The 19408-nt window shown below is 39.0% G+C and overlaps 1 protein-coding gene across 1 annotated transcript in view; it reads left to right on the forward strand.

The window, feature by feature from the left end:
- The first annotated feature begins 5073 nt into the window (after positions 1-5073).
- Positions 5074-19408, forward strand: part of oprd1a (opioid receptor, delta 1a) — a 33576-nt gene continuing 19241 nt past the window's right edge. Inside the window, exon 1 of the mRNA XM_020932645.2 lies at positions 5074-5324. Within this exon, the coding sequence (XP_020788304.1) occupies positions 5074-5324 (251 nt within the window). The remainder of the gene's footprint in view (positions 5325-19408) is intronic.

Here is a 19408-nt window from a genome sequence, read left to right on the forward strand (position 1 = left end):
AGAGTGGTTGTAACGGAACGATGTCTGGGCTCAAAACGTGCTGAGGTGGAACTCCGTAGTTATGATTATTAGTTATACTTAGTGAGTCATTGTAAGTAGTTAGCTTTGGTTTCACAGCAAAAGGTTTAGACTTAGACTTACACAAACTTTATTGATCCACAAGAGAAATTATTTGGACACAGTAGCTCAATAAATAAATAAATGAATAAAAAAACAAAGAGCAAAAATATAAATGGTAATAATAAATTCTAAATAAGTAGCAAAAAAGATAACAAACAAAAATAACAGACAGGTTTCAAATAAGACATAATTATATAAATGTAAATGTACATGTCAAAATAAAATAGAAAGATGTAATAAAATATAAAATCTCAGCTTTATACAAGAGGTCATAGGAAGACAGAGCAACAATATGATGACTGACAGTACATAAGGTTATCCATTACATAAGTGTGAGTTGTTGTACAGTTGTATGGACTACTGTATGGTATGAATGTAGTCCTGTATCTCTCACTGTTTGAATGGAGCTGTAGGACCCAGCTGGAGAATGAGCTCCTCTGTCCCTCATGTTTATACAAACATGTTCATATTGCTCAGCTATAGTTGTCCTTTACTTGGAATAGTTTGCCCAAATTTAGGAATAGCCATTATTGTTTATGTTAAAGATGCACTATTGTGCCTGTTTTCATGACATGCAGGAGATGCGTTACAGATCAGATCTGTGGTGAGTTGACCCAACTCAAAGTAAGAAAGTACTTTTTTTTTTTTTTTCTTAAAATGTTACTAAAAAAAAACAATTTAATTACATTTTATTTCAATCTATTTAATGCACCTTAATTAATTAATTAATCATTGCATTTATATAGAACTTTTCAAGATACTTAAGGTGCTTTACAGTTCATTGTTCATTCACTCTACACTTGGTGGTGGTGGTAAGCTACTATTGTAGCCACAGCTGCCCTGGGGTAGACTGATGGAAGCGAGGCCCCTCCGACCACCACCATCACTCACGCACAGGCCACTTTTATACTAGGCAATGTGGGTAAAGTGTCTTGCGTAAGGACACAACGATGCCCCTGGCGCCCCACTGATTTTCCCAGTGGTCTCCCATCCGAGTACTAACCTGACCCGGCCTTGCTGAACTTCTGAGATCTGACAGGATCAGGCTTTGACAGCTGGTATGGCCACATATTAAAAAATTATGTGTACATTTCCAGATTTTATATGGTAAATGGTCACATTTATATAGGGCTTTTCATCCCTCAGGGCACTCAAAGCACTTTACATCAAAGAACCACTCACACACACACACTCATTACACAGAGTACACTGACACCGGGGGCAAGGTGGGTCAAGTGTCTTGCCCAAGGACACCATTGCAATATTCATCTGTGGGAGCAGGGACCACTCCGCTAAACTTTGGGTTAGTGGATCATCTACCAATGAGGTTTAGTCCAAGAGATGGTTTGTGCCAAGATGAGATCTCTACAAACTGAGAGACTGTCAACCTATGTCACATTCAGCGTATCTCCATGGAGACAAGCAAGTGACAAACTCTCCCCTGGAAAAGTTATACAGCGCACTGTGCACAGCAAATTATGTTGGTCAATTATTCCAGTATAAAATGAAAGCCTTGCAATCACAAAATTACACTTTTTTCATTCAGATGTAAAATAGAGGCAGAGATCAGCTTCACATTTGAGGTTTTACTTTGTTTTTTTGTTAGTTTTTTTTGCACATCATCACACCCTCTTGTAACTAACATGGATCATCAAATGTGTATACCTTTTTTTTCCCCCTAGCTCCACTTTTTGCTGCTGTGTGTAGATGGAGGTTGGAGCGTGATGGGAGACAGACATGCTTTGAGCTGAGGGCAGATGGATGAGCAGTGTCCAAAGAGCAGTGTGAACCCAAGAACCGGTCATATATTTCCCCCGGGCCCCATCAGAGGCATCAGATAAACTGTGAGCAGTGAGAGACATGGAGACATGCCAGGGATCGATCCATGCCTTCGGACGACTCAACACTCTCCTGGATGTACACAAGACACATGATGCCATATTGTGGATTTTTCAAAAAGATGAATTATGAGAAATGTTTGTTTGTTTTTAACAGCTTTTCCTTTCTACACATCCACTATTCTGAAATTGTATTTATTTATTTTTGTTGTGCATGTAGACATTTTGCCTCAAATTAAAAAGTTATTTTTTTTGTTTTTTGTAAATCCACTATTTACTATGATCTGCAGGTATGCATATGTGGTGCTGTAAGCCTGGTTTTACAACAAAAATGTGCATCAGCTCAACTTTGATAATCCTGACAATATTCAAGTTGGATCTATTAGTATCAGCCTTGGTTTCCTCTAGCCTTACCTTCAAAACAGAGCACATATTGCGACAAGAAAAAAAAAAAAGAAAGAAAAAAAGTGTGGTGTTCCCGAACCACACAGTGATAACTGTTCAGAGGATGCTCTACACGAGTCCCCCATAGGCCTATGTGAGGGGGGCTAGATTTTCTGAGCCGCCTATTGAAGTAGAGCTGCTGCTGGGCTCTCCTCACAGTCGCAGCAGTGTTCTGTGCCCAGCTCAGGTCAAATGTTACCTGCAGGCACAGGAACTTGTAGCTGTCAGCCCTCTCCACCTCTGTCTCCTTGATGACCAGATACTGAAAAGGTCAAGGGCTCCTCCAGAAATCCATGATTATTTCTTTAGTTTTGTCTATGCTGAGTTTGAAGTCATTCTCTTTTCTATAGACCACAATGTCCCTCACAGTGTTCCTGTACCCTGACTCGTCCCCCTTCCTGATGAGGCCCAGGATTGTCGTGTCATCCACAGATTTCTGCAAAATGAACAGAGGAAGACAAAAACCACTGAGCTTTGGTTGGGCTCGAGAACTAAGTGCACGAGACCAGACAGATATCTCTCTTTATAAAATACAGAGATATATCATTATTGCCTGACAAATACAGGATATCTCTTTGTATTTTTTAAACAGATTGATACCAGTCTGGTCAGCACTCCCTCTGTTGTGTCTCAAGCCAAACATCAGCTAATCCACCTGTCAATCACACCCATTTGAAAATGGGAGGAGATCCACCAGTGACCAGTGATACATCTTTGAAACACTGAAGTAGTGTGTATTGTGGATCCCAGGCAAATATATCATTTTGTATTTGCTAATTTTGTATAGCTCAATATCGCTGGGCTTTGCAAACATTTTTATTTATCCCATAGATCGTTTGTCCTAAATTTCAAACTATTAAATAATCCTGAAACAACCAGATTAATAAATATTCAACAAGTGAGACATGAATTGAAGAAACCAAACGGGGACTGAATGTAGTGGCGCAGTTAGACCAGTTTAGAATCATTTTATAGGCAGAACATAAGCCCATAAAAGTTTCACTTTTATCATCTTTTCCTCATTATTATGCAAATGTCATATGCATCAAACAACAGTCGGCGGTCTTTAATACAGAACAGAGTAAAACTGTCACATCTGCAACAACAAAGCTCTTTGTTTTTGAATAGAAAGGAATATACAACACAATGTGGTACACAATTTTAAGTGCATAGCAGTTTTATCTACTCTACTTCTACTCGGTTTGGTGGAATAGGACCTGTGGTAAATATTTGTCATAGGTTTACATCAGTTAAGGGGCAGTTTGAGGGGGGAAAAATATAGGAAGTAGCTGTAAACAGAAGACATCTGCCTATGTCATTAACACAGCCAAGTGGTAAAAAGCATAGGTCCACTCAGGTCCACTCTGCCTTACCTGCTCTAGACCACTAAATCATCTAGAGGTGTATGGAAATCAACATCAATATGCCAAAACAAACAAACACAAACAAAAAAGAAATAACTAAATCTTAGAATAAACCAAAATTTGGCAAATAGCTCCTGTGGTGTATTATGTAACATTTTGGACTCTGAAACCTCCGTGATTCCTTGAAATTGCACTGCCTTTTCTAGAACGTGCCTTGGCATAGCATTAAAATGATTTATCTTGCATTTATTCAACTACAGATATTTTTATCACTACAAAAATTGGTTGCCTCCTCACAGATCTGACTTGTAGCTTGGTTTAGTGGCATCACCTGCTTGTCCCTGTCGAATATTTCAGACAAAGCAATAACTACGCCACAGAGATGAGCCAGACAGACAATAAGAGAAGCAGGTGCTGGATTCCTTAAGCAAAATCTTCAGTAAACCTGTAATTAAAGTGATTATAGAGAGTGTGGATTTTTGCGTGCGCTACAGATATATTATATAAGCAGCTTTTGAGGTGAAAATGCATCAACTGTGGATTGTCTGCACCTAACTAGATAATCAGGAAGTGTGTGTTAGTATGCTAGATTTTGTTGGTTTTATCACAAAAATTTACTTGTTCTGTTTTTTCACATTTTTAAGACAGTAACAATCAGGTACAGCGGCTTTAAGGTTTAGGTTTAATTATCTAATTCATCAAGTTTTCTGTCAGTGGTTTGACCTTGCATAAATTTAGTTCACATCCATCACCTCCATTGCGTTGTATTGCGTATCCCCCGCGTTCTCTCACACCTCACTAAACCTTATTTAAAAGCGTGAGTTATAAATATGATCAAGATAAGTAGCCTATGGCCTAATTTATAATGAACCTAGGCTTCAACAGATAACATGTGATGAGGAGTTGCCACCCGTCTCCAAGCGCACGGCTCCGTGACCTGATAAGTGCGGGGTAATGGTTTACAGGAGTCAAATGTGCATGTGCGGGCTCCGAGCTCCCACAGTGCCTCGCGTCTGCTTGTGCGTCTGTGCCGGAGTGTGCGCCACAGCCTTGACGTCGATGCACGCGCGGCTATAAGAGCGCGCACGAGTCCAGAGCACACACAGCGCGAGAGCACAAGGCACAGAGCGCGAGCGGCTGCTGATGGTGTAGACCCCCATTACGCCTGGACACATACTAAAGCCAACCTAGCGTTTCCACTCCATTTGGACACAGTCTCTTCATGCTTCCACTCTTTTGACTGCACTTTGTCTTGACTTCTACAACGGAGTCGTTCTGGTAAAGCGCGCAAAGGTCGTCCCCCAAGTATGGAGTCGTACACGGCGGCCGGAGCACCTCTCTCCTACTCGGACCTGTACTCGGTAATCCCCTTCAACACCACGTTCCCGGACGGTGACTTTTCCGAGGCGCTGCGTAATGAGAGCGGAGAGGCAGAGCGCGGCAGACCGGTGCGCAGCGCTGGAGACATGGTGATCGCCATCTCCATCACTGCGCTCTACTCGGTCATCTGCGTGGTGGGACTGCTGGGGAACATCCTGGTCATGTACGGAGTGGTCAGGTAAGATCTTAAGTCCAGGTTTTGTTGGAGAATGCTCTATCTTTTCTGTAGCGGTGGCAATCAACTCTGGTTTAATTATGGTTTGGAAAAGTGTGCGTCTAGAGTTACTTCAAGTGATATATATATTTTTATAAATAGAAAACTTGTTTAGCCCGAGTTTAAAGGTGTACTATGTAACTTTTCTGGTGGAAGTCACGCCACGAAGAATATTCCACAGTATGGCATTACACGTATAGAGAGTATAGTAAATTACCGCTGTTTTAATTGAGAAACAGCAGGCTTGCCTCCCCACATCACTCACCTGTAACAGCGTGGGAACATGCTTGTCTCCATTATGATGGATAACAGGGTAACATCTCCATGGAGACAAGCAGGTGGAGGACCCTCCACCAGAAACCTTGCACAGTGCATCTTTAAGCCAGAGTTTATTTCTGTTGTTACACAGCATAGTCTTGTGTGCTTTGGTTTCATGATGTTTTTTTTTTTTGTTTGTTTGTTTTGGCAGTGTACGGCAAGTAGCAGCGTCCCAGTCATAAGATTAATGGACGCAGAGCCCACATATTCAGTCACTGATGTGAGAAGTGTCTTGCTTTGGGGTTCAATAACAGTATGCAGACAATGCCAGTAGAGGGCAACTGCCAACCAGACCCTTTTGTTAAACATTTTGTCTTCTCTCACCGCCTCTCTCGTTCTGCTTTTGTTTTAAATGATCATTAAAATGATCCTTTTCCTCTTTAAATGTTTTCATACTCTGTTCAACACTAGATTGTGGGTCCATCTATGTATAATATATATATATATATATATATATATATATATATATATATATATATATATATATATATATATATATATATATATATATTATATTTTTTTTTTTTTTTTTTTTTTTTTTTTTATGCAAATAAAATAGCTTTTGCTGATCTGTACAATAGGTCGTTTCTGACCTTGACCTTGTCACTAAAAAAAAGGATATGGTACAATCACATTCATAACCATATTTTACCATTAGAGAGTGAGTTGTTGCATTCTAACAAAACAAAAACAATACATTTTTAGTTCTGGTTTAAAGAGGAGGTATTATGTTTTTTTTTGTTTGTTTTTTTGTTGTTGTTGGTTTTTTTATGTTGCCTTAAGAGGTTTTAGATGTCAACCCTGCTTGTTTGAGTAATCTCTCCCAGGCCTTATTTGAATCTTCTTCACATTTAACTGTAAGATTCTGTTCAGTTCTCAGCCTACAAGCCTACATCATCCATGTTTCCACCTGACAATTCCCCATAAATATACAAAAACGTGCATAACTGTACACAACAACTTCACAAACCCGACGCGATGTGTAGTTTCATTAGTCTGATGTATGCTGATTGTGTTGTAATGCCACTGTCAAGGTTGAGTGACTAAGCGTGGAGAGCAACGCAAGGGGATGCAGTTAATACCCCACAGAAGTAAAATAGCCCCTCTTTAATGTCATCTTAACATTCATTCAGTGACAATATGGTCCTCCTAGATCTTTTCTATATGCGCTCTTCCTGGCTGCGCTGTCTCTCCTCACTGGGGCGTGCAAAAGCTAGGCTCACTTCAAAGTCAGAATGTCCCTAGAATACAATACAAAGGGCTGTTATGGTGCGTTTAATCTGCCACTGGGTTCAGCAGAAGGCCCACTCTTCATTTTATATGGGCCGCACTATAACTGAGACCGGAATAAATGTTTGTAATGTGTTCTGTATTGTGCCTGGATCCTGGAGATGGTCTAGTCGAGTTATATGCTGTTAAGTTGCATTCTGTCATTTTTGGGTTTGTTTCCATAGAGAAAATGTGGCTTTATATGCTGTATTTTGTATTTTCTTCAATTACAGGTATTTTTATTTGTCTAAAATGAAAGACATTGCAGTGTTAACTCTATCAAAAATGTTACATGGTGCACCTTTAATGTTTTTTTGTTTTTTTTTTTTGTCCTGGTTTGATTTAGTATTGACAGGGTGCATTCACTCATCTTGGTTTAGTCATGATACATACTTGGTTTGGTGTAGATGCCCTATTTTGGTCTTATTTATCCAGTATTTCCAGAGAGCCCTGGTTTAGACCTGTTTTAGTAGTTATCACCAGTTTTACTTCTAACAGTTTTGCCCACTGCATTTGACCCATTCTTTACTCATCACTGCATCAGAAAAATCTTGTCTCCATCATGGGGTACCTGTCTGGATAATTACCCTGCATTCAATTATCTTCCGACCTCCACTTGGACCTCGGATTTGATGTCACGTCCGAGCTTGAAGTGTATTATTATTTTTCTCATGTTGGTCTCAGAGAGTAGCATGTAGCTTCACCACAACACCGACCACCAGACCCATAGGCGGTGATACAGCTGTGGTTTTGCAATAATACGAGTGACTGAAATTGTCATTTAAACCACCGAAGTGTCCAAACACAATGAAAACAGTTCATGTTTACACGTCACAGTGGGCAGAGCCATCTTGGATTCTTTTCGGAATCCTTGCACGGTCTACTTTTTCTGCCACCGAGTTTCGAGTCGGGCCGTCCTAGGAAAAGGGGTGTGTCGTGCGCGTCACTAGGCAACTTCCTCGGAAAACCAATTCGGAAGGATAATCGAATGCAGGGTTAGCCTACTGTGCATGTTTTGGACTGATGAGGGGTATCCAGACATGTAAAGAAACTGCAAGCCACACAAAAAGGAAATCGAACCCTGGATTGTCTTGAGGTGAGATTGGGCAATAGCGTCAATCGATTTGCAGCCATGATGGTCAATTTTAGGATTTTGTTCAGATTAGGTGGTTCTTAGCTTCGTGGGGCTAGGGCTGGGCAAATAATTGAATGATCGCTATTCATGTCTAATTGTCAATTATATGTTTGGGGTTTTATGAATCAAGATGTTGAGAGACAATCATCAGTCAGAAAAAGCATGTCTTAACTTGGCTTTTTTTTTCATCAAGGAAGTTCAATAATAATGGACAAACTTAATAATTTACAGTGAGTTGTTCAAAGAAAAAGTATTTTGGGAGCTTTTACTCTTCCATACATAATTGAAAACCTGGACACTGGCCCTTTAAAAGTGTAGTAGTAAAAGGGATTTTGTAAACAGTCGCCCTTATCTTCTATGTTTAGTGTTCTGCATCACTGGTCGAGCAGCTGTCATAGGCATTTCCTTTTCTCCTGTGATTGACTGAGACCTCTGTGCCCCAAAAGGTCAACACTATGTAAACAAAACAGGATTATGAAGTGTGTATGTAAGTGCAGATGTATGTTCAGAGGTTTGTTCTGACAATATTCATTTTCGTTAAATGATGAACAGTTTTTTATTTATCATTTGGGGGCTTGTTAAACGTGAGAGTTTTATATCAGGGATCATTTGGATCGTGAGAAGCAGACAACATTTGTAATCAGCTGAAGCTATAATTTTGTTATTTGAGGATGTTGGATAGAGTAAACAAACTATGTGCCAAATAAGCACCAAAACAGTTTTGTATTGACCCAAGTAGCTCTGCAAATGCACAAATGAAACAAAACACCACCAGGCTTTATTTGAATATAATTTTTAAAATATCAGAAATGGATGATGACTTCAAAGGATGCATTTTTGAGCTTTTGACCATGTTATAACATTGTTCCTTCATTAAACACATACCTGAAGTTGTCACAAGTTGTCTCAAAACACTGAAATTTTAAGTCCATAAGTGATCGTATGAAGCAACTGTACAGTGAAACTATGCTTATTACTACAACATGTGTACATTACCACGTCTTTGGCATGTTTGGTAAGCTTTTTCCTCATGATAAATCCCTCTGCTGCCAGTAGATGGAGCTGTACAGCATATTCCAGTATGGGAAGCACCAAGTCTGGAAAATAAAGCGTAGTTCTGTACAAAGCGATTATTGCAATTTCTAAAACAGGCCAAGCAGCACTAAAAATAATTCATCATATGTGCTCATTAAGTTCATCACAAAAAGTATAAGGAGAAATAACACTACAGATATACAGTTCATTCTTGTATAAACAGAATGCCAGTATCCTCTGAAACGTTTCCCATCCAGTTTCCCAAAATACAAGCAGGTTGCTGTATTCGCTCCGCTCTGGTTCCATGCACCTGGAGCAGTGTGGAGAAGTGAAAACTGTCTGAGCCCAGTCTGACTCCGCGGCACCCTCGGCAGGAGCAGAGGAGGTACAGGTCCATTACCCAACTCTGTGTAGAACGTCTGATACTTGAGCTGTTTGAAGGAGAGAGGCAACTCAGATCAAAGTGGTTTTGATAGAACATTAACAGCTCAAAATAGTTCCCACTGCTGCTTACAAAAATGAAATATTTTGTTCTATCTATTTCCCAATTCTCTTGATATCTTTAGTGGACAACACAGTACAATAACGTAACATAGGTTTTCTCTGAGCTAATCTGTGCACTTATGGGCTGTAAATCTAGTTTATGTTCAAACTCTGCGCTCTTATTGGTCCATAAACATCAATGGGGCCCTCAGGATTCACAACGTTAAGCTACAGAAGGTTCTTGTTTATAGGTCTCCAGTTTTTAGAAGTGCTTCTAGATAAATGCTGGGTTTCAGGAACATTTAGGTGGGTCTGTTGAATGCACCGGTGCTGGTATGGGTAATATACTAGATTTATTTTTTGTCAAATTTATTTTTGCTATCTCTCTCAGTTATCGTATTGCTGTATTGTTGTCTTCTTTTGTGGGGAAAAGTGTGTATACTTTTTATGTACTTTTTGACATTTTTTGTTGGTTCGCAAAAACTGGTAACAATATCTTCAATGCTCTAATTTTGGTATTATATAAAGACTTTATCCTTCACCTCTAGTATATGTACATCTGATCATTTATATAGTGTCCATTATTCCTGCAATATTTTACCAACCACAAAATCTGCAGATTAACAAAAGACATTTACCATACCTCCTCCCATGTGTTTGTTTAATCTAATGTGCTGCACTCTGCTAATCCTATAATCATTTTTTCCAGATCAAACATGGAAGAACAATCAGCCATGACAACCATATATTAACATTTTATCACATCAGCTGCCCACAGGATGTAACTGTGTCAGCTACCTGCCTGTCTGTTACTTTTTATTACTTTGTCTGGAATGTGTCTCAGTAAGACATTGAATTTATCTCTCTCCATTCATTCTTTGTTGAAGAAATACAATACATTATATATATATATATATATATATATATATATATATATATATATATATATATATACATCAACTCATCATTTGGGCATTTCCATTGTTTTATGAGAGACTGGTTAGTAAATACAAACAAAACCACATTTTTAGGAGAATTCAGTGATGTAATCTATGGTTATTCAAATGACTGTGATATCAGACAATGTCTTTATGTCAGTGCCTGGTACCAGCTGTTCCTGTACCAATGTGGTGGCAGATGTTGGTCTCATGCCATCTGGTGGTATTTTGGGAGAAATCTCATTAATCAGTCTCCATTGAGAATTACTTTATGAACTATTGCTTTAACTATTGCTTGAACTGTCTACACCCATAGAGTCACTCAGGAGTCAAAATATGACATATGATGTATGAATAGACAAACTAATACAATGATCATATTTCGGAACACTTGTTGTACAGATCTATACTACAGAGATAGCAGTTTTTATCAGCAAATTGCAGAATAAGATATTATTAAAATTCTAGCCTTTGTGATTTGCTATTTTTCTCCATTAAAATTGCCATTTGGTTATGACCAGGGGCTGAGAGGACTTGTTTATACTGCTTGAATAAAGGAATATTGAAATCACATTAGGTCTGACTGATGATATGTATCGTTGCATTCATTAAGACAAAGACAGTCAATATGGTCACTGAAGCCAGAGGTAAACCCCTGTATTTACACTTCTTATCATGAATAACCAACAGATATGTACTGCAGTTCATGACTAAACTAATCCATGTTTGAATTAACCCTTCACTATTAAGTAGTGATAGGACTTTCAGCTCTTTTATGGTATTCAAATCTTTTGGATCTATTCATTTCAAAGAGATGTTATCTCATCCTAATTTATGTAAATGACAGAAACAAATTTGAAAACAGATTTTATCTACAAACTTATCACAGAGAGGAATGACTGAGGCTCAGATTTGTTTGAATGTTTCACACTGAGAGTGGCAGTGCGTTAACTCTTTGAAATTATTCATACTGCAACAATCGTCATTTAAAATAATAGTTGGGTTTCACGTAACGTCACAGGGCTACGTTTGTCAGCACGGAAAATCAGATGGAGGGCAGGAAGTGAACTGACTGGAGGAAAATGCCGATGTGTTGTGTAGTTTACGGCTGTGCCAATTGTTCTAACCAAGAGAAGGAAAAGCGATTTTTTTAGAGTACCGAATATAGTCGTCCACAAAGGTCAGAAATGGGAAAAGCTGACAGAACAACGCCGTAAAAACTGGATTACAAACCTGTTTGCGGTCGGGAGGATCAGAATCCGCTAATGCTCGTGTCTGCAGTGACCACTTCAACAAAGGTTTGTTACAAAGCTAAATTGTTTTTTGTGGTTTACATAAACATAAACGAATCATTTACGACTAACGGCTAACGACGTTTGTTGACATTAAATAGTTCAGATAGAGGTTACTGCTGATACACTGCAGTTTTTCCCATAACAGTCTATACACATAACAGCACTCACTCTGGCGAAGACCAAACGATAATCATCATTTAGGCGTTTTGCACCAAGGTTGAGGACCCATCCACTGACAAAAAAAGTTCTATGCGTCCAAACTTTTGTACACCTTCATCTGTTGTCTAGTGTAGAACGATGTCTGAAGAACTAGATAGTTCATGATCTCCTCTGCCTCGATTGTCGGGAAATCTTTTACTTTGGTTGAAAATTCTCTCATTTTCAATAAGATGGGGTCACGCCCAATATATTTGTCGACTTACTGCTCGTACTTTTGCCTTGCTACTGGCTCTAAATCCTTACAATAAGAACTCTTCTCCATATCTGTGTTCTCCAGAGCCGCGTTTGTCATGTTTGTCCTCAGTTCCTGCCCTCCACCTGAAATTCACCCATCCTGCCCTCCACCTGAAATTCACCCATCATCGTGATCACGTGACTGAAAGCCTCATTATGATGCCAGATATGAGCTCACACTCGGTATTGCCTACACTGTTTCTGCATAGTGATTCTTGCATCGGTTCAGAGTTCATCAATATAAAATGCATAAAAATTACAATGAAATATATTTGTTTAATTTAATTGTGATTCTATTCCAACCACTCACATTAAGGAACCGTTCAAAAGAACCGACTCACTACCACATCGCTACCATTAAGGCCCTACATAAGACGATTCTCAAGCCTTGAAGCTGCTCGGTGGAATTATTTATACTATTGCCAGGACTCTAGCAGCAATCTCAGTCCACTGTCTAACAAATAATTCACAATGCTTGTTCACCAGCAGCCCACAATTTTCATTAGAGGCGATTGGCCGGGGCAGTACATGCGATTAGAGGCAGTGGGGTTAGGGGCAGACAAAACAAGATGGATCACACACTGGAGAGGTGTAGTGAATCAAAGAGAGAGCAGTGATCTGTCCAGTGTTGTTGTGGGAGGGGCTGGCAGGTTTAAAGGAGAAGACAGGAACTAAAGCCATTAACACGCCTGTCAAAGCACAGCACCGCAACTCGCGACAGCTGGAGCCCATCTCCCACTGTCAAAGAGAAAGGTCGATAACGTTTGTTTTGTTTTTTTTGTTGTTTTTTCAGAACACTGGCTTATGTCATGATACTACAAATTTCAAGTTCAGTTTTGATTCAGAGGGAGAAGTCTGGTATGGGTTGGCACGATTTTGGTAACATTTTGGGTCCGTCACCTGCTTGTTTCCATGGATATGTCATTGTTCTGCCCAGAATGTTCCACATTAAATAGTTGTACGTTACATTTATTCAATTACAGGTGGTTTTATGGCTCAGAAATACCCAGAAAAACAGGTATTCTGACTGTGCGCGTGGGTGCCTCTCCACAGATCTGACCTGCAACTTGGTCAGAGTTGTCTCCATGGATATGTCATTGTTTTGCCTTGAATGTTCCACAATATGACATTAAGTAGTTGTATGTTGCATTTATTCAATTACAGATGGTTTTATGGCTTAAAAATACCCAGAAAAACAGACATTCTGACTGGTCGCCTCTCCACAGATCTGACCTGTAACTTGGTCTGGGTTGGTCTCCATAATAGAAGAGGTAGAGGTAGATAGAAAGGTTTAATACTGTGAAACATTCCAGACAAAACAATATCTCCATGAACACTGGTCTGAATTGTCCACAGTATGTTATTTTGAACTTATTTGTCTTATATTTATTCAACTACAGGTGTTATTTATTGCTCAAAAATATCTTTAAAAACATGAATTCTTACAGTGAGCATAAATCTAACCTGTAATTTGGCTTGCAAGTCTCCATAAAGATTTTTAAGTTTATGGTGATACTGTGGCCACATTATAGGCTAATCTCCATAGAAACAAGCAAGTTAAAATTTACACAGTGCACCTTTAAATGGACACAATTAGCAATTCGCAAAGGCTGCAGTTGTTTAGTAACCTGATTCATTGGCTGGTTTCACTTCATTCCACTTCATAGAAACCGTCTGACCTTGCAGTGTTAGAATAGACAGTAGGCGGGTACTTTTTATGATTTAACCAATCGCTGCTATTTGGTCGTGTTGTATGTAATGCGCAAGAAGGGCAATAACGTCTTTCCCCTTGATGAAATTCATCAAACATTCTCTTTGTTCTGGCTTTAATTTTTTTTAAATCTCGGGAACACTGAATATATGGCTCTTCACTGATAGGCTGGTGCCCAAACTTGCACTTCTGGGTTTTTTGCAAACCTTCTGGTGTATTCTGATTCCTGACCTAGTCGCTGGAGAGAAATTAAATTGAGCAGAGGCACTAGGTGGCACCAGCTTGACTGGTTGTTTAGTGCATAAACCTCAAAATATCCGGTCTAATTCTAAAAAACTGCTAGATCAAACATGTTCTGAAATGTGATTTATTTTTTTTTGTTTGTCAGTTCATATTTGAGTCCCATTATTAAAACATAAATCACAAATCTAATCACAATGCTTGTCAGAAAAATAACAGCTAACAATTAGTTTCACAAAATTGTTCAGTCCTAGATGGTAATTGCATGTTGAAAATTTGTATTGTAGAATTTGTATTGTTGTATTTTGTTACTGTGTATGGGCTGTGTATGAGCCTTAAGGGAGTAAATTGTACTAAGTGACTGCAAATGTTTTGTATATAAATAAATAAATAAATAGTCAGTCCAGATTCTGATACCCTAATTAACATATTGTATTGTATTGTATGTATTTTTTTAACTTGTGGTCATATTACGAAAAAAAGTTCAGTATAGTTTTTGTTGTGTACTTACTCAAATGACTAGTTTCATTCATAGTTAGTAATGATTAGTACGGTGGATGTTTTGTAGGGCTGCACAACAATTGCTTGGCTATTAATATTTCGATCATTTAATCATTATCTAGACTATACAGACTCTACAACACATACAAAAAGCGCTTTATATTCCAAACACAGTGGCATTATTAAATCCAAATTTCAAAAAAAAACTTTCTGATTTCACCTATGGTCATGAGCTCTGGGTAATGACCGAAAGGACGAGATCGCGGATACAAGCGGTCGAAATGAGTTTCCTCCGCAGGGTGGCTGGGCGCTCCCTTAGAGATAGGGTGAGGAGCTCAGTCACACAGGAGGAGCTCGGAGTAGAGCTGCTGCTCCTTCACGTTGAGAGGAGCCAGCTGAGGTGGCTCAGGATGCCTCCTGGGCGCTACCCCCAGGAGGTGTTCCAGGCATTTCCCACTGGGAGGAGGCCCCGGGAAAGACCCAGGACCCCCACACTGGAGGGACTATGTCTCTCGGCTGGCCTGGGAACGCCTTGGGGTTCCCCCGGAAGAGCTGGAGGACATGTCTGGGGTGAAGGAAGTCTGGGAGTCCCTGCTTAGACTTCTGCCCCCGCGACCCGGCCCCCGAATAAGTGGAAGAAAATGGATTTCTGATTTTACATTTTAAGGTCTCATTGTACAGCAGAAATAATAATTTGACCAGTTGACTGACTGGAAAAATGAATTGTTGACTAGTCGACTACTAAAATAATCATTATTTGCAGCCTTAATGTTTTGAAAACCCTACTTTAACTTTGATCTGTATCTTTGTCTTTTTCTTGTTTGTTTTTCAATTATGTGCCTATTGAATATATTTTATCTTCCACTGGCAAGAACTTCCATTGAAAAAAAATAATCATTATTACCAATCAGCTATAATGGCTAAAGTGGATTTCTTTCATTTGGAGTGGAATACATTTTGTGTCTCAGAGGATTACCAGAACTGCAGTGTAATGAAGCCTCATCAAAAGCCATTTTTCCAGCAGAGTTACCAGAAACCAGAAAACAGCAGCTCTGTGGAAACTTGACATGCTAAATGTACTCTGTGCAATGTTGAAGAAATGTCAAAAACATACATGGAGGAGTCCATTTATTCTTTGTCGCTTTGTGATAGTGGTTAGTGATCTTTTTTCCCCTACAAGTATTATTCTTACTCACAAAACTGGCAGACATTTGTAAACATGCAGATGACATCTTCCTTTAGGCTCTGTTGGCGATAGAAACTCTGACCAAATCTGGGAAAACTGAGAAAATGGCCCAGTGTTCTTCATCTAATGAAGATGCCATCGTAGTGTTCCATTATGTTCAGCAGTTACAATCAGCTGCCTATAAGTGACACTGAAGATGTGATAAGAGTCATGTCATCCATGAATAGCTTTGACAGGTTGTGAAGACCACTGCTGCTGCTAAATCCATGGTTTTATCACTTGCCCGGTGTCAGTAACTACATCGGAAGTGGCCATCTGCATGTTTCCAAACGTTTTCTGGTAAGTGTGAACAGAGCCTATTTCAGTCAATTCAATCAATTCGGGTTTCAAATGAGTCAGAAAAGAATGCATATTTAAACATGCCCAGAGAAAAATTGAAATATGAACTAAACCACACAGGAATCCTATGCATTCAAGAGATATTTGCAGAGATTCAAAATAGGTCTGAAAAGATTAAAAGTATTTCTGACAGGTCTAAAGGTTAGCAGGGGTTTAGATTTAACGTTGTCTCCAGCAACGCAACTGCTTGTAGTTGGTGACATCACAAAAGACTGCCCCTATGAAAGTCTGCAGGGGTGGAGATTGAAGTGTGGAGTGTAGATGCCAATCACAGTGTTCCTTGTATCTCAAAAAAACAAACAAAAAAAACACACCTCTTCCTTACTCACCTCTTTAGTCCAAAGGCAATGCCCAGTTTTTAGATCTATTTGGAATGTAGTGATCATAATTTATGCAGAAGATTGTCGTTTTTCATCCTCAGACACATTGTTTATAAGAAAAAACTTCTGTCATGACGGATTTTCAAGAGTGAGAAAAACACAAACAGCAGGCAGAGATTAGAGCAGTTGCTTTTATGTCGTGGTTGAGTATCACATTAGCATAAATAAACAGTAGGTGGGGCTAAAGTTCAAACTAAAATATATTCCTGACGCATGGTTTGAAATCAGGCCCTTTAACAAATCTCTGCAAAGGAATACAAACTATGACCCTACTTTTCCTTATTCTCCACTGTGGTCATGAATAAACATTTTTCAGTCTATAGCTGCTAACAAGTGCAGTGCTGCCTTCTTTGTGATAAGCAATAGCATAAAAACACAACTATTCAAGTGTGACCTGTGTCAGAAAGAGCATGTCTGCTGTTAGCAATCTTCTCTATCCTTTAAGCTGCTGAAACAGTTCACAGTATAGACCTTATAAAACCCAGGCTATATACAACAGGCCCAGGCGATAAACCTCAGCGTAGCTTACAGGAAACATAACATGCTCTGTAGACCTATTAAAGCAGAACATACAGAAAGGGCATAGGAGATATTGTCCATTTCTACAATAACAACAGACACAAAATCCTAGAAGTTGCAAGAATGTTTGTCAAGTTGTCAAGCTTAATCAAGTCAAGTTTAATAGTTATTTTTACCATGTATATGAGCAAAATCTTGCACGAGTACAGATATATTTGTGTTGGGGAGTAACAGATTACATGTACCGGCGTTACATAATCAGAATACAAATTATGAGTAACTGTATTCGGTTACAGTTACTGGTTCAGTGAGTGGTAATTGGATTACAGTTACTTTGTGGAAATAAATGGATTACATAGCAGTACTTTCCTGTTTTTACATTTTGGGCTATTTTATTTAGGTAATTCCACTCATTGCCGGAAACCCAAACAGAAGAGCTACGTAAAGGTCTTGTTAATGTTGGTGGCATCAGTCACACAATGGATGATGTCATTAATAATTGTTGTTAATAATCTGATTCCGCATCATTTTGAGTAAAAGACACCCAATATTATTGATTTTTACTGGGCTGGCACCTTTATGTTTGTATTGAAAGTGAGGTTGTTTTTTGTTTTTGTTTGTTTGTTTGTTTGTTTTAAATAAACAATATGACACCTAACAGTAGGGTGGACATAATTTAAGGCAGTAGTGATCTCATATAAAAAGCATTTCTCTATCAATAATCTTTTTAATGTGGTTAAGGAAAGACTGGGCTTTTTACTGTCTTTTAGCAGTCAAAAAAATCTTATGTTAAGATATCCTAGTCTTTGCTTCTCTACAGCAAACAACTGACTGTTCATGGAGACTTGGTCTCAACATCCAATTTGAAGAGAACAAACAATAATTTGCAGGATGTGGTCGCTATATTCATGTCGTTTTAAAAAGCATGACAATATCAAGTAATCCAGTATTCAGATTACGTTACTCGCTTTAAGTAAATTAATGGATTACGTTACAAACTACATTTTGGGCTATGTAATCTGTAATCTGTAGGGAAATACATTTTAAAAGTAACCTTCCCAACACTGCAGATACATTTGTGTTCCTTCTTCCTGCTCCTCCTGCCAAGTCTTTGAAAGCATCTTAAAAATAGCAAAACTCATACAATTTGAATGTTTCCCTCCCCCCCCCCATTATTTTATGCCTGGCTGCTTCCATCTGGGCCTCCAAATTTAAAATGCGTGTTATTACGACGGCTAAGGTGACATTGACGATTATAGTAGGTCTCGTTTTGACCGTGGTTGTGTTTTTGTTTTATCTCAGAACTTGCCTTCCTCATATCTTCCATTCTGCTACACCTGAGATTAGTTCTGCCTCTGCTGCGTTTTCCATGTATTATCAAAAGGGCTTCCACGCAAAATCAGAAAGCTCTCTACAGCTGAAGATTTTCATTCAAAATCCATTGTGAATTCTCTTCTACTGAAATGGATTGCCTTGGTCTTGCATCTAATATCCATTTATGGTTTATTTAAGACAAAAGATAATGTGACTGCAAGGTGTTGGATTACAGCACACAGTAAAGTTTGTAAAATCTATTCTCTTTTCGATCTTAATTATTTGAGTTATTGCAGATTTAAAGATGCATCATGTAACTTTCATGGTGCCATGTGCTTGTCTCCATGGAGATGTAATTGCTTTGCCTGGAATGTTCCCCAGTATGGCATTCACCTACCTTGACATTCTTCAACATACATTTTTTATTACTAGAGAAATACGCAGAAAATCATACTTTCTGACGTGAGTTGCTTTTCTACAGATATGACCTGTAACTTGGACAACTTGTTTCCAGGGAGATACAAGTTTTATGGGTTTACTGTGGATAAATCCAGGCAAAGCAATAAATAAAGCAGTAGCTCAGTTGGTAGAGCATTTGCCCACTGATCTAAAGGTTGGCGGTTTGAATCCAGCTCTCAACATAAACATCACAGGTTGAGTGGTCAGATCCACTGACCCACAGGTTGGCTGGTGTGATTCCAGCTCCCACAGATGAATGCTGTCATTGTGTCCTTGGGCAAGACACTTAACCCACCTTGCCCACAGTGTCTGTGTACACTGGTGTATGAATGTGCGAGTGAATGGGTGAATGGTTCCTTGTTGTAAAGCGCTTTGAGTGCCTTGAAGGTGGAAAAGCGCTATAGAAAAATGTG

The sequence above is a fragment of the Boleophthalmus pectinirostris genome, unplaced genomic scaffold, assembly GCF_026225935.1.
Source record: "Boleophthalmus pectinirostris isolate CB_2022bp ecotype Guang Dong unplaced genomic scaffold, ASM2622593v1 HiC_scaffold_21, whole genome shotgun sequence".
In the NCBI taxonomy this organism is placed as follows: Eukaryota; Metazoa; Chordata; class Actinopteri; order Gobiiformes; family Gobiidae; genus Boleophthalmus; species Boleophthalmus pectinirostris.